Here is a 25,335-nt window from a genome sequence, read left to right on the forward strand (position 1 = left end):
GTAGAATAGATAAGGGAGAACCAGTGGATATGATGTATTTGGATTTCAAGAAGGCTTTTAATAAGGTCCCACATAACAGGCTAGTGGGCAAAATGAAAGCACATGGTATTGGGGGTAATATGCAGGCATGAATTGAGAATTGGTTGACAGACTGGAAACAGAGTGGGAATAAATGGGTCTTTTTCCAGGTGGAAGATGAGCCTAGTGGTGTACTGCAGGGATCAGTGCTTGGGCCCCAGCTATTCATGATATATATAAATGACTTGGATGAGGAAACCAAAAGCAATATTTCCAAGTTTTCTGACGACACAAAACTGGGTGGGGTTGTGAGGAAGAGGCAAGGAGGCTTCAGGGCGATTTAGATAAGTTGTGTGTGTGGGCAAACACATAGCAGATGCAGTATAACATGGATAAATGTGAAGCTATACACTTCGGTCTGAAAAGCAGAAAGGCAGAGTATTATTTAAATGGTGATATATTGGGAAATGTGGGTGTACAAAGGAATCTGGGTGTCCTTGTACACCAGTCAATGAAAGTAAATAAGCAGATGCAGCAAGCAATTCGGAAGGCAAATGCTATGTTGGCCCACATTGCAAGAGGATTTGAGTTCAGAGGTAGGGATGTCTCACTGCAATTATACAGGTCCTTGGTGAGACCACACCTGGAGTATTACGTGCAGCTTTGGTCTCCCTACCTAAGAAAGGATATACTTGCCATAGAGGGAGTGCAGCGAAGGTTCACTAGACTGATACCGGGGATGGCAGGACTGTCGTATGAGAAGAGATTGGTTCGAGTGGGCCTGTATTCACTAGAGTTTAGAAGAATGAGAGGGGATCTGATTGAAACGTATAAAATTCTAACAGGGCTAGACAGGCTGAATGCAGGGAGGATGTTTCCCTTGGTTGGGGAGTCCAGTACCAGGGGTCACAGTCTCAGGATATGGGGCAGGCCATTTAGGACTGAGATGAGGAAAAATTTCTTCACTCAGAGGGTGGTCAATCTGTGGAATGCTCTACTACAGAAGGCTGTGGAGGCCGGGTCACTGAGTATAATCAAGAAAGAAATTGATAAATTTTAGGATATCAGGGGCATCAAGGGGCATGGAGAGGAAGCGGGAATATGGTGTTGAGATAGAGGATCGGCCATGATCATATTGAATGGCGGAGCAGGCTCGAAGGGCCGAATGGCCTACTCCTGCTCCTAGTTTCTATGTTTCTATGATGACGAGTTTCGTCTTCTATGTCTGCTTTCATCGAGAGAAGACTCCCAAGATAAGGAAAATGGTCCACATGTTCCAGGATCTCACCTTTGATCTTAATCAACAGGGGGAGGTATTTTGCTGTTAGAAGAGGACCTTAGTTTTCCAGGTGAAGGCCAATTTTTTCATGTGCTTCTTAACAGGAGTCAACAATGACCTGGAGCTCATTTTCTGAGTTAGCGCGCACAGTCATCTGCATACTGAAGCCCTATGGCTGAGGTTGGAGTAGTTTTGGTTTTGGATTGAAGGTGTGTATGTTGAACAGTTTCCCGTCTGTTCTGTAGATTATCTCCACCCCTGTGGGTAATTTGCTGAGGTGAGATGCAGTATTACAGTGAGGAAAATGGAGAAGCGAATGGAGAGGAACCCAGAGAGTGCTGAGAATGTGGAACTTGCTACCACAGGGAGTGGTTAAGGTGAATAACATAGATACATTTAAGGGGAAGTTGCATAAACACATGAGGGAGACAGGAGTAGAAGAGTATGCTTATGGGGTTGGATGATGAGGGGTGGGTGGAGACTTATCAGAAGCATGGGCCAGTTGGACTGAGTTACGTTTTTGTGCTGTAGCATGCTATGTAATTCTTTATACCATTGGAAGGCAGAAGTTTCAGTTATGTATTGTGATTCTGTTGCTTGTGACTACAATGTTAAAATGTTATCTTTACAAGCAAAGTTGATGTAAATCTAAGATGCTGCTATTTTCACATCTTAAACTTAATAAAGTTACAGAGATCTGTTGTTTCTAACTATTCCTTTATCATTTAGCAATATGGGTTAATCCATAGTAACTTCATTGTTAGTGGTAATGTCCACAGAAAAATTGCCACTTTATTTATGTAATGCACCACTTATTTATGAATTTCTCAGCATATCATTCATGAGCTTTGCTTATTCCTTATAGACTTCCCCCCTGCAAAAAGTTTTTTAAAACTCCAACATTATACCATAGAAATAACGAGCTAGTGCGTTATCATTTTGCTTAAAACCCCTTCCTGTTCAATGTGTTCTGTAATGCTGCCAAGTAAAAATTAAGAATGGGACCTTCATTCAGCACTAAGTTTCTGCAAACCTTTTAAAAAGACTATTAACCAAAATATTTCTAAGACTAAAACTACGAGCTACTGTATGTATGATGTAGTATCGGAACAATTTGTTGGTGGTGAGGAATATTGCCTGCACTCAAATAAGCCTGAAAAATTAAAGCCTTGTATTTTTATATAGTGTAGAAATGTTAATTTAGTGTGAACAACTGTAATGCATGAGATTCTATTTTATAGGTTGATCCATATGGGGATTTATGACTGAGACTGTATCAACACATCAGATCACCAACCCGAGAGAGCCAGTGATGTAGTACAACTGTAGTCATAAACTCTCAAATAGCTTATTACATAGCAAACCTAAAACGATTTTTGTTTTCAAAGCAAAAGCATTTAATGACCAACTTTTTTAAAAAAACGTTCCCAAATCTTGAAGTGCCATTTTTATTCCAAATGTTTATTGCAAATCTCTGCTTAAGTAGGTGTTTAAGCGGTGATTTTATAATTATTTGCTTTTCCACACTGTTGAGCATAGAAAATCTAGTTACTTTGAGTAGGTGACAGATAAATAAGTTACCTGCTTGTAAAGTTATATGTCATTCTAATAGGTGTAGACAAAAGTACTAGACCAGAATACGAGTATTACAAGAATTTGCCTCAGTAGGAGAATGACCCCTGTCTCTGCATGACATAGTTTCCTTGATGATTTGTGTGTGAGAACAGGAATTTGAAAAGATATTTGCCCTGCTTTTAAGTAACGTTCAGTTGTTGTAAGTGTGAAGCAAGGGCATTGGAATTTGAAATAAGGGAAAACCACATTTTTAATTTATTATGGACAAAGAAGTAGACTTCAGATGTTATTTTGAACAGTCTAATAACTTAAACAATTTTTTTTAACAGTTATGCTGCGATTTAGAAAAGTCATAGTGGGTTGAGTTGATTCATACTTTATTTTGAAATACTTTTGAATGTGAATAACTTGGAGCCAATATGAAGATATTTGTGATGTTGAATCAGAGTGATCTGAAAGGGTATATTTGTTGTGAACACCCAGGATGAGTGAACATGTTGAGAATATAACATAATAGTTCTGGATTTTGGGAATGCCGGACAGCTAGACAAAACCTTTTTTTTTTGCTGAAGGATTGAATATGCAAGAACAACTGGTGGTGCAACAGGGAGGAAATGCTGCAGTGTAAGCCGAGAGTCTGTTATCCACGGAGGGAACGAGTGTTCAAAGTGCAGAATGATCACAAAATAAATCTTCAGCATTGTTTTGGTTGGAACAGATTCATGCTATTTAAAATTCCTTTAATCCTGACCTTCCTTTGCATCTGATTATACTTGAAGTTTTCGTACAGTTTTTAACATTTAAATAGTTCTCTTGGTAACACTTCAAGGATTTATTCATTTACCTGTCTGGGGACTTTGGAGAATAAAGATCAATTATTAACAAAATCTAACATTTCATTCAAATTGCTGCCACTTTATCCCATGTGTTTTAAATGGGCCATCTGTCCAAACATCTCTCCGTTTTTTTCTGATCATTTCCTCGACTTATTCATGAACCATGGGAGGGCTGCTTTGTAGTCTCCATGTAGCTGGTCTTGTCCACCTCCACTGAATACTTCTATATGCTTGCATAACATATCTTTCACGCTCTTGCAAATTCTCTGAAATCATTTCAGATGAATGACTGACTTCTCTAGTGTGCGTTCGTATGCAAAAACTGACCTCAGCTCCCACAAAACTGGCCACATTATTCTTGATCATTTTTGTGACTCCCTGCAGTGGAAGTTATGACTAAGGGTTTCTTAATGATCCTTTCACTGCATAGCTAAGCTACTTAAGATCAGAATTTACTTTCAATGTATGTCTTTTTTTAATTCAAAGCCTATATTTGATCAACAACATTGTAAGATTAGCAGATGTTAGAAAGTTGTGCTAGATTTTTCTTACCTTAAGACAACTGTTTAAATTCCCTTTTCTTTTAAGGGAATAAAACCTTGAGGGATAAGAACTATTTAAATAAAGGATCAGTAAACTAAACTTTAATTGATTTTTGGAAGGTCTTGTATGGCTCCTGATTGTATTGCTTTACCTATATCCATAAAATGGCGACTGATGGCTGGACTCAGTAGGAAACATAAAACAAATTATTTGTCTTTTCTCTCAAGCTGCCCTCATCCCAAACAACGAGGTATTGAACTATGGAAATTATATTTACTGTTTAAATTCAATTACAAGTCACATTATTACAACAGCTGCTACTATGATAGAAATGATATTATTGTTACACTGTATCTTACAACACAGAAACAGACCATTCTGCCCAGCAGGTCAATGCCAGTGTTTGCTCTACATGAACCTCCTCCCATTCCTACTTCTTCTCACTCTATCAACATAACATTCTATTCCTTTCTTTCTCCTGTCATCTTTTGGATGAAACTTTAAACTGAGGCCCTGTCAGCCCCATCAGGCGGAAGTAAAGGTTCCCATTTTGAGGAAAGGGTAGGGAGTTATCCCTGGTTCCTAACTAATATTTTTACCCCTCAACCAACGTCACTTACAACAGATTATCTGATTATTAATCACATTACTGTTGTGGGAACTTGCTGTGCGGAGATCGGGCTACCCCATTTCCTACATTGCAAATAACTACTAGTATTTCATTGGCTAGAAAAGCATTTTGGATGGCCTGCTCTCTTCAAAGGTGATTTTTAAATGCAAAATTAAAGCAAAGTATAGCAGATACTGGAGATCTGAAATAAAAACAGAAAGTACTGGAGTCAGCAGGTCTGGCAGCATCTTTGGAGAGAGAAACAGAGGTAGTATTTCAAGTTGCATATGACTTTTCGTCAGAGCCCTTTCCTCATTCCGCTGAAGAGTCATTTTGGACTCGAAACGTTAACTCTGCTTCTCTCTCCACAGATGCTGCCAGACCTGCTGACTCCGTACTTTCTGTTTTTATTTCACAGAATTTCACAGACCAGCCGCCCTCAGGAAAAAAAATTCTCCTGATCTCCATCTTAAATGGGAGATCCCATATTTTTAAACTGTGTCTCTAGTTCTGGTCTCTCCCACAAGGGGAGACATCTTCTCTGCATCCACCCTGTCAATTCCCCTCAGGGCGTAATATGTTTCAATAAGATCACCTCTCGTTCTTCTAAACTCCAACCTGTCCAACCTTTCCTTGTAACATACCCGCACCCCCCCACTCCCGCCACATTCCCATCCCAATCCCAAGAATCAGTCAAGTGAACCTCCTCTGATATGCTTGTAATGCTATTATTATCCTTTTTCAAGTAAGTGGACTAAAACTGTACACAGTAGTCCAGACTTGCATTTATAAAGCACCTTTCACAACCTCAGAGTGTCGCAATGGGCATTACAGCCAATGAAGTACACCTTGAAATATAGTCACTGTTGTATTGTAGGAAACCCGGCACCCACTTTACACACAGCAAGCTCCCACATACAGTGGTGATGGGGCAGGGGTCAGGGTCTTTAATGTGGGGTTGTGCTCTTCCTGGCTCTGCACTCAGCTAAGTTCATGGTTGGCAGAGTTTCCCTAGGATTAGTTTCCCCAAGTGTAACTTGTGATAGAGCTGGCTGCTTCAGGACAAACTAATGTTAGATTGGGGATCTGAAGCAGGTGTTTGGCCTCTTATTTTCATTTGCAAAGGAGCCAACACCTGCATCATTTGTAGGGAAAGGACGCCTCTTGTCCTTGCCCAAGATAGCTGCAGGTTCACTTCCTGTTGGAAATGTACTTGTGCTTCCTGCCCGCTGGTTTGGGGTGTAGTCGTCTATGCAGTGCCTGAAAATGGGGGTATAAACCCCAGTTTCTAGGTCCTGATGTTCTGATCTCTATCCTTGCCTCAGCTCATTGGCTGGTGAGACCCTCATCTGCACTTTTGCTGTCTCTAGACTTGAGTATTCCAATGCTCTCCTGGTTGGTCTCTCATCTTCCACCCTTATTAAACTCAAACCCGTGGAAAACTCTGTTGCCTATTTCCTAATTTGCACCAAGTCCCATTTATCCCTCACCCCTGAGCTCACTGACCTACAATGACTTGGGATCCGGCCATTTCTCAACTTTAAAATTTTCATGCTCCTGTTCAAATATCCCTCCATGGTCTCGCCCCTCCATATCTCTGCAAACGCCTCCAGCCCTACAACTCTCTGAGTTCTCTGCGCTGTTCCAATTTTGATCTTACGTACATTCCTGATATCCTCAGCTCCATCATTGCCAGCTGTACCGTCAACTACATGGACCCTGAGCTCTGCAATTCCCTCCCTAAACCCCTGTACCTCTCTCTCTTTCCAAAGATGCTCCTTAAAAATTCTTATTGACCAAGCTTTTTGGTCACTTGTCCTAATATCTTGATTCCATGTCTTATTTTTGTCTGATAATGCTCCTGTGAGGTTTTTAGCACATTAAAGGCGCTATATCAATGCAAGTTGCTGTTCTTCACTGTGTCCTCAAGTAGTTAATGTTTGCTACCAGGTAAGAAGAAAGAACCCACTTTGAAACTTGTTTTTGTGACATTGACAAAATTGTAAGAAATAATCGCTTTGAACTTGACATTGAATGAATGTTCTGCATATTACATATGAATTGTTTGGTGCCTGGAGTTTCTCTTGTTTAAAATTTCAACAAAAAATAGTCACTGCACCATGGGGTGGAACTTTTAACAAGCAGAGTTTACATTTGGGCAGTTCATGCATGGGTAGGTCATGTCATTGTCCGATAAGCATCGCTGTGTTGCAATACCAATTTAGTTTGTTTATATTAGGTGCATTTGTAATCTTGTAATTTAAAAAAAAATCAAAGAAATGAATTATTAATGCCTTCTAAGCAATTAATTTAGCAAATGGTGATTGCAGTGTTAAACCTTGTTTGCTACAATTCTAACCTTTTTTAATGCACATTTTTTGGTCGGTGTAATCCTAAAACTATTCCAGCTTTTGAAAATAACCAAGCCTTTCAAAATACATGGAGCCACTGGTCATATATCTGAATTAATTTTGTTATATTGACTGCTTGTGTGCTTTGTGAAGGTGTAAAGCTCTTATTTTATGAAATATATAGGCTTTAATCATACTGGGTACCATGTATTGTTCTTAAATTGACTTCCCAGTAGGAACATCTCTTCTGTTGATCTCAAGCTAAGACAGCAGATTGGTGTAAAAACTAATTAAGCTATTAAAATAATAGCTGGTGATAGTGAGCCAAATTGTACTCTTAAGGACAATTTGAGTCCTTATTAGCTTAATTTGTACATGAACATGGTACAAAGATGCACAGCACCAATGTTTAAAAAAATTCTGGGCCATAATTGAAAATATATTTCTATGAACAACTTTTTGTTAGACAAGGGTATTAAGCAATATGGTACCAAGGATGAAGTTAAGGTAGCGATTAACCGTGGTCCAATTCAATGGCTGAATAGGCTTGAGGGTCTGAATGGCCTCCTCCTGTTCATATGTTCCAAACTGATTGTATAGAATGGTGTCACTTTGAAGAAGAATGGTAGATCTAATGTGCATTACTGCTGGTGATCCTAGTATAATCTAAAATTATGAATGATTAATGATTCCGCAACTGCATGAGAACACTGGCTTCTGCCTGTCTTAAACAGGGTTTGCAATATATTAAGCACTTAGAGTAAGGTTTCTTTTAATGCCATCAGTTGATAATTATTATGTTACTACATTATTGATATTATGTGGATCAATGTTGCCTTGCCAGTAACAGAAATTGTATTACTATTCCAATACCTTATGTAAGTATTTTTGTGTTTTCTAAAATAAAAATATTTTACCCAGAGAGTGGTGAGACTGTGAAACTTGCTACCACATGGAATGGCTGAGGCAAATGGTATAGATACATTTAAGGGAAAGGCAGATAAATACATGAGGGAGAGAGGAATAGAAGGTTATGTTGATGGGGTAAGATGAAGGAAGAGACTTGTGTGGAACATAAACACTGGCATGGACCAGTTGTCTGAATGGCCTGTTTCTCTGCTGCACATTCTAAGTAAGATTTTGTTTACTTTTCATGTATCTTCAAGTTCTAGAAAAAGCATTTCCCATTAAATACTGCTTCCTACTATAGAGTAGAAAAATGAAGTAAATGATCAGAATAGTTCTTCAGTCACTGTGTTCTCTGAATATGACCCAGAATTGCATTTTTGTTATTTTTATGATGCAGAAATGCTTTTGGTCTTCAAAGAGTTGACTGAAAATGACGTTAACTGCTGCAATTTGTTTCTTTGATTAGCGCTTTGAATTTGATCTCAATGTCGAACGCTTCAAGAAAACTATAGTGGAGATAATTGCCAGAGTCAAAAACATGTACACATAATAAGAATTTTACAAACGAGTTTTCCAGCAATATCATTTATTAACATTTAATTTTTTTTAACAGAAGTCTTGTTCTCATGGGGAGAACATGTTTTGTTTTGTGTGCAAGCTGCTTTCAAGTTTGCAGGTCCTGTGATGAAAGAGCAATTTCTTTCAATTTGGGTAGAAAATGTTTCAAAACATTCATTGGATGATCGTTAATAAAATAAGACTCAAATTCAAGTGACACTTTAATAATTGAGTGCCTTTAATATGTCCCTGTGATCCAAGTTTATTGAGCACATCTATTTCATCTTTTAGAAATAAAATGTTCTTCGTACTTTGGTCTGCAGGATTCCTGCTGCTAAACAAGAACAGAAGAGCTGGGAGCTGTCAGTACAGCTGGATGATGGGGTGCATTCTGTTACTGTCTCACGATCAGGGTCATCATACACTGTAAGCTTGAAACAATATCTCTTCCTTTTAAACCTAGTATAAAGTTGCCAACGCAGCGTATTGTTTGCTGTCAACCTTCTTCAAGTATGCTGTAAATTAGAACTGCAGTTTATTGATCAAAATAAGCTAGATACGTTATGCTTAGTGTCTTGCAGACACAAGCTCAACAATTCTCATTTTACTTAGAGAGATCCACTTTCCCAGACACTCAGCATAAGCTAAATTCACGATTCTGTTACTGTGCTGTGGAAAAAAAAACACTTCAGGCTTTACATATTACTGATGCATAATTTCCCACTTTCAAAGCTTGTATTGGCAACATTAGTTTAACGGAATATGTTACGCTTATCATTTGAATCTGGTTAAAATGCAAAAGTGGTTAGTTTAGGGGCATGATTTACGTCACTGTGGTCTCATGTTTAAGACTATGGTTGTTTGGTTGATTGACTAGACATAAGTTGAGAAAGCTAATGTTTGGGACCTCTTTTAAGATGAGACTGGCTCACATGGATTTAATTAGTAGGTCATGTTGCCAACATGTCCATGTGCTGCTACAGATTTCTCATTTCAATCACCCATAACTAGAAATACCTCACTTCAAATAGGTCTCTTCAAAGGAGGTTTTAGGGTTCAGGATTTTACTGGTGGTTTGATGTCTGTTCCTTTTTACTGAGGAAGGTCGTGTGTTTGTTCAACTGCTTTTATGGAGAAAACATCTCCTCTGTTTGGTTGTTGAATGTCCTCCTGTAATAACATCAGCCATTGGCTTCTTTTCGAACTCTATGGACCAGACCCTAAAGCATTAGAACGTAGGAGATGTACCATGGCACCTCATTAATCAGGTTACCATGAATAACTACTTTTTTATAAAAAGTAATACAGTCTGTTGAAACCCATTTCCAGAAAAGTCATTCCCCTGCAGTTCGATTGCCAGTTTGTCTTATGAATCCCAGATTATATTGTATTATTTTTACATGGCTAAGTTCAGCCGTGTCTTCAAAGTACGATTTGCAAAATCCTTACTTGTGCCTATGAACTCCCTTCCGATGTAAATGAACATACAAATGAATAGGGTGTCATCCCTGTGTAATTGCGACATCCCACTAACCATGTATCCAGGAACCAGCTGTGACTCAGTGGATAGCACTCAGTGCCATTGAGACAGAAAGTTATAGGTTAAGTCCCACCCCAGAGACTTGAGCACAAAGATCTCGGCTGGCATTTCCAGTGCTGTACTGAGAGAGCACTGCATTGTTTGGGGTGCCGTCTTTCTGATGGGATGTTAAACCAAGGCCCTTGTCTTTCTCCTCAGGCGGATGTCAAAGACCCCATAGTACCACATTGACAATAAGTTGCATTTAAATAGCACCTTTAACATAATAAAACACCATGAAAGATTTCACAGGAAAAGTTGAAATACAACCATGTGAGGAGTTATTAGGACAGATAACTGAAAGCTTGTCAATGAGTTGGGTTTCAGGACTGTCGTAAAGGAGGGGAGAGAGTTGGTGGTTTAGGGATGGAATTCCAGAATTCTCAGAGGTTCTCCCCAGTATCCTGGACAAGTTTTACCCCTCAACCAGCATCACTAAAACCTTATCTTATTGTTGTTCGTGGGAGCTTGTTGTGTGCAAATTGGGTGTTGCATTCCCTACACTATAACAGTGTCTTCATTTCAAAAATATTTCATGAGTTGTGAAGCACTTTGGGACATCCTGAGGCCCTGAAAGCAGCTATATACAACCACTACCACCTGGAAGGTCAAAGGCAGCAGATAGATGGGAACACCACCAGCTGGAAATTTCCCTCCAAGTCACTCACCATCCTGACTTGGAAATATAGCGCTGTTCCTTCACTGTCGCTGGGTCAAAATCCTAGAACTCCTTATCGGCACTGTAGGTGTACCTACACCACATGGACTGCAGCGGTTCAAGAAGGCAGCTCACCACCACCTTCTCAAGGGCAACTAGGGATGGGCAATAAATGCTGGCCTAGCCAGCGAAGCCCACATCCTGTGAATGAATAAAAAAATATAGAAATGCAAGTCTTTCTATTTTTGCACTTAGTCTTCTTCCTCCCACATCCCCCAGTAATCTTTCACTCAAGCTCAGGTGTCCGTGGACTTTGCTTTTGCAATGGTATTCAGTCTGTTCTACAACAGGGAAACAGATAACCACACCTATTACATCCTGTAGATGCACATTGTGCTCAGCTGGACTTGCCAAAGTCTTCAAATGGTGGTCTCAACCGTGTGTTCATATCTCTCTATAATCTCACTCTTCCCTGATTGTAACCTCACCTACAATCCATCAAAATCTCTGTGCCCTTCCAATTCCAGCCTCTCGCACATCCCTGATTTTAATCATTCTACCACTGATGGCTGTGCATTCCGCAGCTGAAGCCCAAAGCTTTGGAATTCCCTCTCTAAACCTATCTACCTCTCTCTCCTCCTTTAAGGTGCTCCTTAAAATCTACCTCTTTGACCAAGCCTTTGGTCACCTGTCCTAATAGCCCCTGATGTGTCTCAGTGGCAAATTTTGTTCAGTAATGCTTCAGTAAAACACCTTTGGATATTTTATTACATTTGGATGGCTATATGAATGCAAGTTGTTGTTGGAAAACTAATTGGTACCTTTAGCCCTTTCTGTTATGGCAAGATCTTGGAGTTGAGCTGTGTTGCGATTTGCAGATGCTCCGGGTCAGCCACAAAATCAATTGAAGCATTTTCAGAAAACAGTTCTCATCAAATCGTCAGGCATTCAGCCTGGCTCTTCACCACGAGTGCTCCAGCTACCATCAGAAAAACACTGCTGCCACCCAGTGGCCCCCTAAAAGAAACTCAACCCCAATCGACAAACCAATAGCAACAGTATTAGCAATGGCTCGGTCCATCACACCACTGGGAGTAGAATGGACCTGCATACTGGGTAGAGTGAGTCAGTGTTCTCTGAAGTTGAGAAGAGGTTTATAAGATTCTGAGAGGGCTTGACAAGGTCGATGCTGAGAGGCTGTTTCCTCTTGCTGGGGAGTCTATAACTAGGGCTCAGTCTCAGGATAAAGGGGTCCGCCATTTAGGACGGAGTTGAGAAGAGATTTTAACACACAAAAGGTTATGAATCCTCTACCCCAAAGGCCATGGATGCCATAGATTTTTGGTCATTAAGGGAACCAAGAGACATGGGAATAGTGCAGGAGAGTGGAGTTGAGATAGTAGATTGGCTATGATCCTAATGAATGGCTGGTCAGGCTCGAGTGTCTGAATGGCCACTCCTCCTATTTCTCATGGAAGTGGAGCTGGTCTTAGGCTTGCGCAGCTCCTCTTTATCCCCCAGTCACTAATATGTTAACTTTAGGCTGCATCTGTCCAAATACTGACACCATTGTGTCTTTGAGTGAGAAGTAACCTTAAAAAGTATCTCCAAATTAAAATATTTGCATCAGGGATTTTGGCTTGCCTGGTGAGCTGGGCTCATTCCCTCTGTATTGATGATATCAACTGAAGAAACAAGTTGGCTTCGCTGGCGATATTTTCACATCCAAAGTCATTGGTGTCACCTGTGGTGCATCCAAGAATAGCCAGACTGCCATTATTGGCATACAAAGAAAATGGATATTGAGAAACCATCAAAGTAGAAGGAAAGTCATGTGACTGTTCTAGATTTGAATGCATTTCGTTGTATAATTGCACTGCCCCCAATGCTTCTGGATTGGATCTTTATGTTCCTGTGGACCCTGCTTGAACCAGGAGCTCTATGGGTCCTCCGGCATTGTTACCTGTTTAACTGGTGCCGAAGAGTTTAGAGAAAGTGAACTTCATCTTGACTCGATTACACATGCTGCGGTCTCAGGAAGACCTTTATTCATATATCTGTACTAAAAACTCCACATTTGAGATTCTGTCCCTCCCTCTGAGGGCAGAAGCACGTACTGACAAAGCCCTATCAGTAAAGCTACTTTACACAGTATGCGCTGGACTGACCTCCTGCCCCACAATCCTCCGAGATCTCTTCACCCCTCCAATTCTAGCCTCTTGTCTATCTCCAATTTCCTGCACCATGATTCCTTTGGCTGCCAACACTTTAAGCTCTGGAATTCCCTCCTTAAACCTTTTGGCTCCTCTTCTCCTCCCCCCTCATTTAAGATGCTCCTTGAAACCTACATCATTGAGCAAGCATTTGGTTATCTGTCCTAATATCTCCTTATGGAGTTTTTGTTTGATAACGCTCATGTGAAGCAGCAACACCAAGCAGTGTTTTGTTATCAAGTTTTATTCCTGTTTCTCGCCCCAACAGATTGAGAGGCTGGTTGGGTGCTGGATGGGAAAGCCAGCGGTAGGTGGCTGCGGTCAGAGACCGGAAAAGATCAGGCATGGTAGCGTGGAAGGAGCTAATTAGATCCGGGGGCAGGGGCCGGAAGGGGGTTCAGGAGGAGATTGCAGTAGAAGAATTGTGTGAGGGGCTAGAGAGAAGAATTCCTGCTTCTCCCCGCCCACCACCTGTGGTCTGCCGCTGCTGCCACCCTGTAACAACCGGAATTCCCGAGCCAAAGGAAACCCACTCTTAGCTGTTCAATTTAAATGGCTCCCAAAATCTGAGGAGCAAATGCTCATCTAAATATTATATTCACAGACCTGTCTGCCCAGAATGGGTTAACTCACCAGATCACAAATCTGTTGCTGTTAAAGTGGAATTGGGTTTCACATATCTGCCAATTTAATCCCTCACCGCCCACCAGACCTCTCCAACTCTTTCCCACCCTTTGTGCAGGGAGTTAAATTCTTCCCCCATCGACTCAGCAGCGCAAAAACAGGCCGTTCAGCCCAACAGGTCCATGCTGGTGCTTGTGCTCCATATGAGCCTCAGTCTCATCTATCAACATATCTTTTTATTCCTTTCTCCCTCAGGTGTCTAGTCTCCCCTTAAATGCATCTATGCTATTTGCCTCAACCACTCCCTGTGGTAGTGAGTTCCATGTTCTAACCAGTCTCTGGGTAAAGATGTTTCTCCTGAATTCATGATTGAATTTAGTAGTGATTATCCAAAACGAAGTAATCTCTAAGAGAACAGTTTACCTTTGCTTTTCCAAGCTGTCAAGCTTAACCAAGTAGCAGCTAGTTTCTTACTATGGCTCTGATTCCAGCAGTAATCTTTGTTGCATCCCCTGCCCTGTGACAAATTTCTTTTTGAAGACCATGGACACAAGTACCTCACACATGGCATAAGGGCAGACCTGAGCTGTTAGCTGTCTACTTACCTGTGTTTCAAAGAGAATATCGGCTACTAATCACTGAGAGAGTCTGCAAAAAACAAAGTGACTTGTGAGTTACATTTGAAATAGAGTGAAACTCAATCTATCCTTCTCTGTATCAATAATATTCCAGATCTTTGTTCGCAAGATCTTATGAAGATGTTACTTCAGGGGGCCACTGTAGTTCAGAATGTGAACACAGATGAACTTTACACAAGATACAAGTATTTTTTGGTATTCATGGGATCATACAGCACATTCGGCCAATCATGCCTGTACGGCTCTTTGAAAGAGCTATCTAATTAGACCCATTTACCCTGCTCTTTCCCCATAGCCCTGCAATTCTTTTTTTTTCAAGTATTTGTCTAATTTCTATTTGCAAGTTACATATGAATCTGCTTTCACCGCCATTGCAGACAGGGCATTCCACATTGCTGTGTAAAAAGATTTATCCTCATCTTCCTTCTGGTTCTTTTGTCTATTATCTAAAATCTGTGTCCTCTGACTAGTGACCCTGCTGCCAGTGGAACTTGAAGTTAGTTCGACCTGGACTCACCTATCAGGACAAGAATTCACAAACGCTAGCTATCAAGAATTGCACCAACTGGACACTGACCTTTGACTTTGTTCTTTTTTTATTTGTTCATGGGATGTGGGCTTCGCTGGCTAGGCCAGCATTTATTGCCCATCCCTAGTTGCCCTTGAGAAGGTGGCGGTGAGCTGCCTTCTTGAACCACTGCAGTCCATGTGCTATCGGTACACCCACAGTGCTGTTAGGGAGGGAGTTCCAGGATTTTGACCCAGCGACAGTGAAGGAACGGCGATATATTTTCAAGTCAGGGTGGTGAGTGACTTGGAGGGGAACTTCCAGGTGGTGGTGTTCCCATGTGCCTGCTGCCTTTGTTCTTCTAGGTGGCAGAGATAGTGGGTTTGGAAGGTGCTGTTGAAGGAGCCTTGGTGAGTTGCTGCAATGCAGCTTATGTATAGTACACACTGCTGCTATTGTGCGTTGGTGGTGGATGGGGTGCCGATCAAGCAGCGCTTTGACCTACATAAAAGCATAAAATGCTGGAAAACTCAGCAGGTCTGACAGCATCTGTTGAGAGAGAAACAGAGTTAATGTTTCGAGTCCGAGTGACACTTCTTCAGAGGTCTGAACGATAAAGGCACTATATAAACGCAATCTGTTGCTGTTGATAAAGCATGGGAAAGCTCCCTTGCTTTTACTGGCAAGATGGTGAGAAGAGAGGCTTGCCAAATTTCCTTTGCTACATAGGGAGGGGCCCATGAATGCTTGTTGGATGAGGACACTATTGGACTTGGCTGCAAGACATCCCAACAGAACTAGGAGTGAAGGATCACTAGCATGCAAATAGTGACTTTGAGGTTCCCAAAGGTAGTCAGCTCTTGTGTAATCATACTCCAGTGAGGATTGGACAGATTGTGATGGAGGGGGTCAACACTCTGGACAGGAGGGAAGAAAATTAAACCAAGGCTAGTGCTGCTGCACTAGTACCACCTTGTATTAAATCTCAGCAAATTTCATAATATAACCTACTTAACTGTCCTCTTCTTAGTCTGCAGCGGTTGCAAGATTGCCCAGGTTAAAAGCCTGAATGTTTCTTGTAAAATAAGATGTTCTTGCCTTGCAATGATTACTCTTCGCCTTCAAAATTTGAAGTGCGTTACTCCTGAAAAGTCTTCAAATTAGATTAGGAAAATTCTGACACTATTAAACATTTAGTGGTGTTTTCATTTATGTGCTACAAACACCAGTTTTTTTTGAGAAAAAAGTTGTGTGTGATTAAAATGAAAGTATTAATTATGCTGTAAACATTGATGCAGTGAAGAAATGCTTCTGTAATCCTTAGAGAGTTGAATTATTATACACAAGCCCCAATGTGCAGGTTGAAATGTGTCACAGGAATTTACATTCAGCACTTGTTAAATTGCAGTAAATGTAGCATATCAAGGTAGGTGTAAAAGTCGGATGACTATTTGTTACTTATTTTAAATTGCTTGAAACCTTCGTAACCAGAAACAGCTGTTCTGAGGTCCATTGCTGGTCCCCAGGGATAATCTCAAGACTATGTTGTTGGGCCCTGTCTTTTATGGCAGTAGTAATAAACATGACAGGCTGTTGGGTTACCATCTGTTTAAAATGGCTACTGCTTTGTTCACAGGAACGGATTTGGGGTCTGTTTTCTGTCTGTCTTCCCTGTAACAGTCTTATTTGGTGTCACAACAGGTGGAGGTTGATGGAAAGACACTAAATGTGACCAGTGAATGGAACCTTGCTTCACCCTTGTTGCCTGTCACCATTGATGATACCCAAAGGATCTTTCAGGTATACTTAACTGCAGTCCAGTTATCTGATTATTTTTTTAAAGGGGGAATATTCCGCATGAGCTACTTTTGAAATGGGTCGCTCAGAATGAGACAGTTGAAGAGCATACAGTGCAGGTCACAGTGAATTTTCAAGTCACTGTATAATAGGAGAGGACAAAAAGTCGATGAATCCTGTTCATAAACTAATCATTGTTTTTGTTGATACATTGTTGGTCTGTTCTAATATATTTTTAAAAAATTCATTTAGTACAGCGATGATAAATAAACCTTTCCTGGACCAATATTTTTCCTGAGCCGACATCACCAGAAACAGATTATCTGGCCCTCATCATGTTGCTGTTTGTGGGAGCTTGCTGTGCGCAAATTGGCTGCCACGTTTCCTACATTACAACAGTGACTACACTTCTACAGTACTTTATTGGTTGTAAAGTGACTTGGAATGCCCCCAGGCTGTGAAAGGCTATTTACATTTCTTTCCTTGTGAACGGAAAGATGAATACGTTTCAGTTTGGAAAACGCTAACCGTTTTAAGACTGCAGTCATATTCCTCTCTGCAAGAAGTTCCAATTAAAATACTAAGTTTGTTTATAAAATATACAACATAGTGAGAAACTTTCTTTGCTTTTTTACTTGTTCTCTATGGAGGGTATAGGATACACACGTTGGGAAATTGAGCAGAGTATCCACACTCTAGGAATACAAGAGGTACTTTAACTCTAGAGTTTGCTAATACTTGACTTCCTAGCACAGCTTGAAAAACTGAGCGACCCTGTTGTCCTACTGTTATGGTTTTAAAAGCAAGCCTTCCTATTAAAGACCTCTTTGACTTCACTGAGATCAAGACCTTGAAGTTAGACGTGCATTATTTGACAGTCACGCATGATGATTTAAAAACTCCATTTAATTTTCCTTTAAATGGAAACTGACTTCATAACAGTTGAGAGAAATATTTAATTGCATCAAGATTCTAAGAAAAGGAATGCTGTAAATAGCCAGAATTAGCTTGTTCATGGTCATAGCTAACTTTATGGAACGTTTAGAAGGGAATTCAAGTGTAATTATAGTCAGGCATGATGTAGTAGTCTAGGAAGGTAAGCTGTATTTGTGGCCCTGTTTATTTTGACTCCTAATAGCTGCTCTTGGGGAGGATAAAGGAGAGAAATGACCTTGGAAAACTGGCAACTGCTGATTCCCTTGGAAACCGTCTTTCTGAAATTGGTGAGCAGTATTCTGTTAGAACCGTGTATACCCTTGATGTTCCAGGGACTTGTTCTGGTTTCTATCCACAAGAGAGAAGTTCGTATTGAGTTTAAAAAGTACAGAGCAAATCTCGCTGGTTATCAGTGGCTGTTAAGGTGGTTCTTCAAGTTATCATTATGCAGCCCATCATGCCCTCAGGAGGACGCAGCGATCGGAGAGGAACAGGCAGGCTTTCTCTATGCTGAGGAATACGTCAGGTAGGGTGTAGTCTTAAGTTCTGGGCAACCACACTTAGACCACTTTCATCAATTTGTATACGGCCCAGTGCTTCACACACTCCTCATGATGAAACTGGCAGCCATGGGAGTACGCGTCAAAATCTTGGATATTATTCAAGATGTGTATTATTCAAGACCAAGTAATGGAAGCGAAAGACTCACTAAATCTCACTTTCCCACAAGGAGAGTGATGCAAGGTTATGCAAAGTCATCCATTCTGTTCAGTGTTTCTGTCAGGGTTGCAATCATATAGATGATCTTGGGGTATCAGGATATGCTGCAACACCTTTTTAAAAGGTGACACTGTGCTTCCAATAGATACATTCGCGGATACTCTTTATTGTTCATCTTGGGCAGTGGGTTAACCGGTGGGATATGGAGCTGCATGCCTCCATGTGGTGTGTTATAGCTTTACACAGCACACAAGGGAACATCAAAGGGAACACAAAAGGGGCATTTATCTAGAAATCCTGGGGGTGCCAGCTACAACATACAGTCTTCCGGAACTCCATTGAGAAGGAGTGAAGAATGCTTCATTATTTTCCATCCTCCTTCAGTTACTACAAAAACCCAATTCAAGATCTGTTAAAAACATCAGTAGGCCATTTGGCCCCTCTAGCATTCAATGATTGAGTGTGTCCAGCTTTCTGGGAACGCCCTAATATTCTATAATTTATGGCAACCCCGTGCTTGCTGACCTACACTGGTTCCCAGTTAAGCAATGCCTTGATTTTAAAATTCTCATCCTTGTTTTCAAATCCCTCCATGGCCTAGCCCCTCCCTATCTCTGTATCCTCCTCCAGCCCCACAACCCTCTGAGACCTCTGCACCCCTCCAATTCTGGCCTCATGAGCGTCCTCGATTTTAATCATTTAACCATTGGGAGCTGTGCCTTCAGCTGCCGAAGCCTTAAGCTTTAAAATTCCCTCCCTAAACCTCTCTGCCTCTTAAACACTGCTTAAAACCTATCTCTATGACCAAGATTTTAGTCATCTGCCCTAATATCACCTTACATGGGTTGGTGTCAAATTTTGCTTTATAATGCTCCTATGAAGTAACTTGAGATGTTTGATTGAATTAAAGGCACTATATAAATGCAATTGTTGTCTGTTTATGTACGTTAATCAATGAATATATTATGGAAATTTGAGCCTGCTTTTTGTTCCTGTATGTCAGTAGATTTCAATGGTTCCACAAGCCAATCAGGCTCCTGAACACTCCTGCACTTTCCCAACAATGCAATGTAGACAGTTTCCTGTGCTATGATCCCATTAACATAAGAATAACCAAAGTAGGCAAAATATATCTTAACGTTGGTCTACAAGGACAGTTACACAAGCTGCTGACAAGACCATGTTGGATCTAAAAGACCTAATCTATCTTAAACACTAAAGCCTAGAAGATATTCTACAGTGGAATTTTGATTAAGGTTGAGTGGACTTGCTGGAAATGCAGATGTACAGAGGCCCTGATGAAAGGTAGGCACAGAAGGAAGCCATTTGGCCCATCGAGCCTATATTGGCACTTGGTTAGCTTTTCACCTTGTTAAACCCTGTTATTCCAGCATTTCCCTTCGTAAAGAAGTTTTTTTACTCAGTGAGTGGTAATGACCTGGAATTTGCTGCTTATGAGGGTGGTGGAAGCAGAAACCAAATATGATTTCAAAGGGAAATTGGATGGGTACTTGAAGGAAATAAACTTGCAGGGCTATGGGGAATGATCTAGGGGAGTGGGATTTACTGGATTGCTCCATGCAGAGGGCTGGCATGGACTCAAAGGGTTGAATGGCCTCCTTCTCTGTTGCAAATGACTCTGTGACTCTACCCTTTCCTCCCAAGTAAAACATCTATTTCTCTTTAAAAGGTTCCATTTGATTCTGCATCCAAAGCCTGTTTGGACAGTGTGGTGGGGGTGGAAGAGAAAAGAGTGCTGCAATGAAATTGGAGGGGGAAAGGAAAGGTGTCATGTTGAACTGGGTAAGGGGGGGAGGATGCCACTTTGAACTGTGGGAGGAAGTGGGGAGAGAAAGGTCAAAGCATCAATTGGATTTAACTGGGGTTGGAAACCCGGCTATCCTATAAGCAGGTGTACAATAGCCATGGTGTTGGAAACAGTGATTTTTCTGTACAACATTTTTATATACATATACGTGATTCCATTGGAAAAAAAGGACCCTGCTTGTACTAAGGTATAAAATGTATAGAGAAAAAGTATTCCCCCAAAATAAAAAGTTGAATTTGTTCCAGAAAGTGAAAGAGATTTTAATCAAAATTCTTCCCCCATTTCTATTGTCTTGTTCTCCTGTTCTCTCCATCACTGTTCTCTCACCACAACCCACTCTCCCTGCCCCTCTCTTTCCCCTCTCCTGCTGTCCCTTACCCTGAACTGGCCTCCAATCTAGCTTGCTGTCTCCTTCCTTCCTTCTCTCCCGCCCTGCCCATCTCTCACCCTCCCCCTCTCTCCTCTACTTCCATCCTTCCCCTTCCCCCTCGCTCTCTTCTCCCTTCCCCCCCTACCCCTTCTCCCCTTTCTCCCCTTTCCCGTCTTTCCCCCTTGCTCCCCTCCCCTCCTTCCTCCATCTCCTGTGCCTTCGCCTCTTTCCCAATACTGGAGGATGATGGGGAGTCAGACTCCTAGCCTGTTTTCTTCTTTGGCAATCTAAGGACTTTAAGACCAACCATCACAGCCAGTGTTTCAGGGTAGATGACCAAACTCAACACACACTGGGGATTAAACTTGGAACTTTATTGGTGTGCATGATTCACTTGTTCAGTGCCAAAACAGGGCACAGTGTCACATGAAACCCCCTTCATTCAAAGAGAAGCACAGAATAACCTGGTCTGAAAAAGAAGTGGAATTAAGTTATTAAATATGCCAACCCTTTAGGAATGGATGTAGCAGACCTCTTAAGTGTAACTTTAAAAAAACTATAAAGTTTCCTCTGATGTATTCCATTGTTTGACCAAAGCAGTGTGATTCCAATTCTTTGTCCTAAAGGTGATGAATAAACAACGGGGGGGTGGTGGTTGGAGGGGGGGTGGGGGGGGGGTTGGGGGGGGGTGGGCTGGGTGGGCCGGGGAATCATGTTTTGTATCATCTTCTAGCTTCTTATGAGTTTTCCCAAAAAGTGTACAATTTAATTTTGTCCACAACAGTTGTAATTCTCTTCACCTAGAATAGCAAATGAATGTGTACAAAGCCTGGAAGTGCTATAAAACACTGCTGTATGAATGGTACCTTTGTTTTTTTTTAACGCCTTGTTACCGTTGCTCATCCTTGACTGTGATAATCGTACAGTGGAGGTGGTAAGTATCGTGCTGATTGTAGCCTTGCTGCATCTTGCGTTGAAAAGGTCATTGATACCCAACTAAGTGGAACTAATTACAGATGGCAAAAGCGAGAAAAAAACCTGGGTGCAGTGTCACATGAAACCCTCTTCATTCAAAGAGAAGCGCAGGATAACCTGCTCTGAAAAAGAAGAGGAATTAGGTTATTTAATTCACTCAAGCCGCAAGAAGCGAGGATTTTATGCCACCATTCTGTATCAGTATGTCTTTCTGTCCAGATGGTATATTTCATCGCAATTAAACTAACAACTTCATTGCACTTTTTAAACAAACCCATGAGGAACTTTCTCATGGACCCTGGCTTATATTTTATGGGGGTGCAATTCCCCTCCACTTGTTTTTCTACCCTGCCCAGGTTTTCTTGTGCCACTCTGAACCAGCTACTTGCAGCTACGTACAGGTGATCTAGAGATGACTTCCCTTCATATATTTTCCTCCTCCTCCCTTCCCATTGACTTAGCAGGAATCAACAGCTTGTTTCTGGCAAAGTGTTTGACACATCACTCCATGTACCATTGCACCAGATTGTAGTTACCTGAACCTGATGGGTTATATCTGTCTCTAACCTCAATAAGATTAAAACAAAATAAAACGACGAGATAGACTAAACACACTGCGCACGATAGAGTCTTTGTCTTTGAATCCTCCCTTCCCTTCGTCCCTTCACCTCTCTCACCCTTTTGCATTGTCTCTCTCTTTCACTCTCTTTTTCTTCTCTCTTTCACATCACATTTGCAAGCACTTGCCTGTGGTTACCCTGAGGATTGCCAGTTTAGTCCTTTAATGTGCCCACAGCATATGAATCTTGTGGCGCTCTGACCTCCCACCCTGCTCCTGCCTCGTGTGAGTAGATGAGCTGCAGACATAACAGGGGTCTTGTGTACTGCTGGCAGAATTTCATAGCCTTCCGAAAATGGCACGAATTACTCCATAATTACCATAATTGGCTTCTCGCTGCTGACAAACGAGTTGCCATCACTGATCTGAAGCAGCTTCTGGTAAAAGTAGCAGGAGGTTGAGAGCCAGCCTGACGCTTGCTGCCATTTTCCAGGACCCCCAAACCTGTCTCCAAGGTGCTTGGAAAAGTTTCCCCCATTGTGGTAGAAAACCATCTCAATCACACTCAAGAAATTTGCTACCTTTCTAACATGAGCTCGCTCGCTTATCCCAATCTGTATTGTTATGACGCAGTAGATGACGTGTGCCAGGTGGATCAAACCCACAAGGGAAACTTGATCACCCGGTCACAACGATTTTGCAATTTGTATTTTATTTCAAGAGGCGTGCCCTGAATTCAATAGCAATAAGTCCACCCAGACTCGAGTTTTTTTTTTTTACAAAACTAAGTTAACATTTATTAACAAAAGAAAATGTTTCAAGTACATACATAGGTCTACAAGTGACTATAATAACTCCTAAAACCCCTAATTAATCTGGCTTCCAGTTACACCTCTGTTAAGGCAACAGTAAAAAGCAAATAAATTTTAAACAGATCCAGGCAAGTCAAACACAATACCCTGGACAGTAGAGTTCAAAGTGGCTTTTCCCAGCTTCGGTTTCTGTAGACAGCAGTGTAATGCACAACTACTGGAGGCTTTTCACACTTCTGGTAGATCTTACAATGCCTTCCTCTCTGACACATAGCCTCATTTCCCTTTATATATGTTTCTCCCTTTTAATGCAGATTCCATTGTTCCCATATGTCTTTGGAACTTAACCTTTCTCATAATATAAATCTTTTCATGGCGTTAATACTATCAGTAACCTCTGGAAAAAATAAACACACTGTTTGGCCTAGCTTCCCCGGCTAGGTGTAACATCCTGCCATCTCTTTGAAATTCAAACTACCCTGATTTATCTAAAAATGCAAATTCTCCTCACTTCACCTTCTAAAACTTAAGCCATGTTTACATATTTAGCATTTCAAACCTAGCTTCTTTTGATGAATCAAAAGCCTCCAGACCAGCTATCTCCAACTCAATTAAATCCCACACAGACACACACACAGAAACTATCCAAACCCCGCTATTAACCTACTTTTACAATAAACCACGATAATATTATGAGAATTATTATACTTTCATGGCAGTATGGAATGTTAAAATCCCTCATTAAAACCACTCTGCTGTTGCTACGGGCTTGTCTGATCTCTGCATTAATAACTTCTGCCACTTCACAGCTGCTACCTTGGGGGTATATACAACACTCCCACAACAGTCTTAAATCCTTTTCTTTTTCTTAATTCTATTCATAAAGACTCCGCTTTCTGCTTCCCTCTCATTATAACCTCTCTTATTATTGAAGTAATTTCATCCTAAATCACTAATGTTGTTCCTCACCTTTTGCCAGCTTCCCTGACCTGTGGACCTTATAACCTGGTATATTCAGTTCCCAGCCTTGGCCTTCTTGCAGCCATGCCTTAGTAATGGCCACCATGTCACACCCTCCATTGCACCTACAATTCATTGGGCCAGAACTTCCTTGGAGCGGCAGTCAGTATTGGATTGCCACTCCACTCCCAGTTTCATTCCTGAAATCCCAACCTTGCCCAACCTTCCGACCCAGGCCAGGCGAGATCCGGGTAGTGCAGCAGGTACCAGAGACCTGACATCTAGTACAGCTCTGTTGAAGGGAAGGATGCCACGCCTCCTTTTGTACAGCACTAAGTGCCATAAAGCAGGTAAGTTTAAAGGTCCATTGAAGTTTAGAGGTCCTTGACAGGCCAGGGAGAAGGTAAGTGTATAAGGTAACAACAGGGTAGGATTTTGGGAGTCACTTGGGGGGGTTGGGGTCAGGCTTCAGGGGAGGCGTGTGATGGGTGGGGTGAGGGATTTGGGCCTCGGGTGGGGGATCAGGCCTTGGTGGGGAGTGGAAGGGGTCGTGCCTTGGAAGGAGGCGGGGTGGAGATGAGGGTGAGAGTCAGGCCTGCCGAGGGGGAAGGATTTGGGGTGAGAGTAGGGCCTGGAGGGGGTGGGATGGTGAAGAGTTCTTGTGGGGGTGGGGAATCCTGTGTCTGGTGGTGGGTGGAGGGAGACCTGTGGATGTGGTGGGATTGTCCTGTTGGGGGGGTTTGTTGACTGACCCCTGCGTGGTCGGGGTGTGGGAGAGTCCCGGAGGTGGCGAGGGGAGACCACTGGGTGTTTGGGGCAGATGAGGTGAGCCCCCTGGAGGTTTGTGGTGTGGGGGTAGTCCTGTTGGGGGGGTTGGTGCGGGTCTGTGCAATAGTTATCCAGAAGTTAGAAGAGGTTTTAATTCTTCTAGCTTTTTCTGAGTAACTATTGGTGTAACCCAGTTGGATCCATCTGAAGATTGCGATTTAAATGGCATATTCTGTGGTTCCCAGTGCAAAGCAATTGCCCAGGGGGAGTTTGCACTTCCGGGCAATTGCCATGCAAACCCTTACCTGGGAACATCCGAAGGGGATTCCCCAGCGCATCTTTGAGGTAACCCCAATACGATTCCCTGGAGCTCGGAAGTTATAGCCCATTAAATTTCTTACGCTCCATGCATTTGTGTAAAGAATACCTATTTGGGCCACATTCTCAAACCTGCCCTCCTGCTGTTGTTTTACTTGAACATTTCTTATTTTTCGCTCCTGATTTAATTTAATTTTACATTTATTTATTATTTTACATTTTTACTTTTCCCTTTACCTCTAGTGTTTAACACGCAAGCTCCAACATTTGCCCTACTTTCCTCCTTTTCCATCCGAGCCCTCCTCACCATTTATTAGTTTGTGACCATCCTGTTTATCCTTTCCGCCTTGATCCTGGTTCCAGCCCAGTTCAGGTGGAGTCTGTCCCGTTGGA

The 25,335-nt window shown here is 41.7% G+C and overlaps 1 protein-coding gene across 3 annotated transcripts in view; it reads left to right on the forward strand.

Annotated features, from left to right (window-relative positions):
- pcca (propionyl-CoA carboxylase subunit alpha) overlaps positions 1-25,335 on the forward strand; it is a 343,070-nt gene that overhangs the window by 209,114 nt on the left and 108,621 nt on the right. For all 3 annotated transcript variants that reach the window (XM_078546056.1, XM_078546057.1, XM_078546058.1), the window contains 2 exons: positions 9,003-9,105; positions 16,601-16,699. In XM_078546056.1, the coding sequence (XP_078402182.1) occupies positions 9,003-9,105; positions 16,601-16,699 (202 nt within the window). The remainder of the gene's footprint in view (positions 1-9,002; positions 9,106-16,600; positions 16,700-25,335) is intronic.

Source organism: Cetorhinus maximus, chromosome 7 (genome assembly GCF_964194155.1).
Source record: "Cetorhinus maximus chromosome 7, sCetMax3.hap1.1, whole genome shotgun sequence".
NCBI classification, from domain to species: Eukaryota; Metazoa; Chordata; class Chondrichthyes; order Lamniformes; family Cetorhinidae; genus Cetorhinus; species Cetorhinus maximus.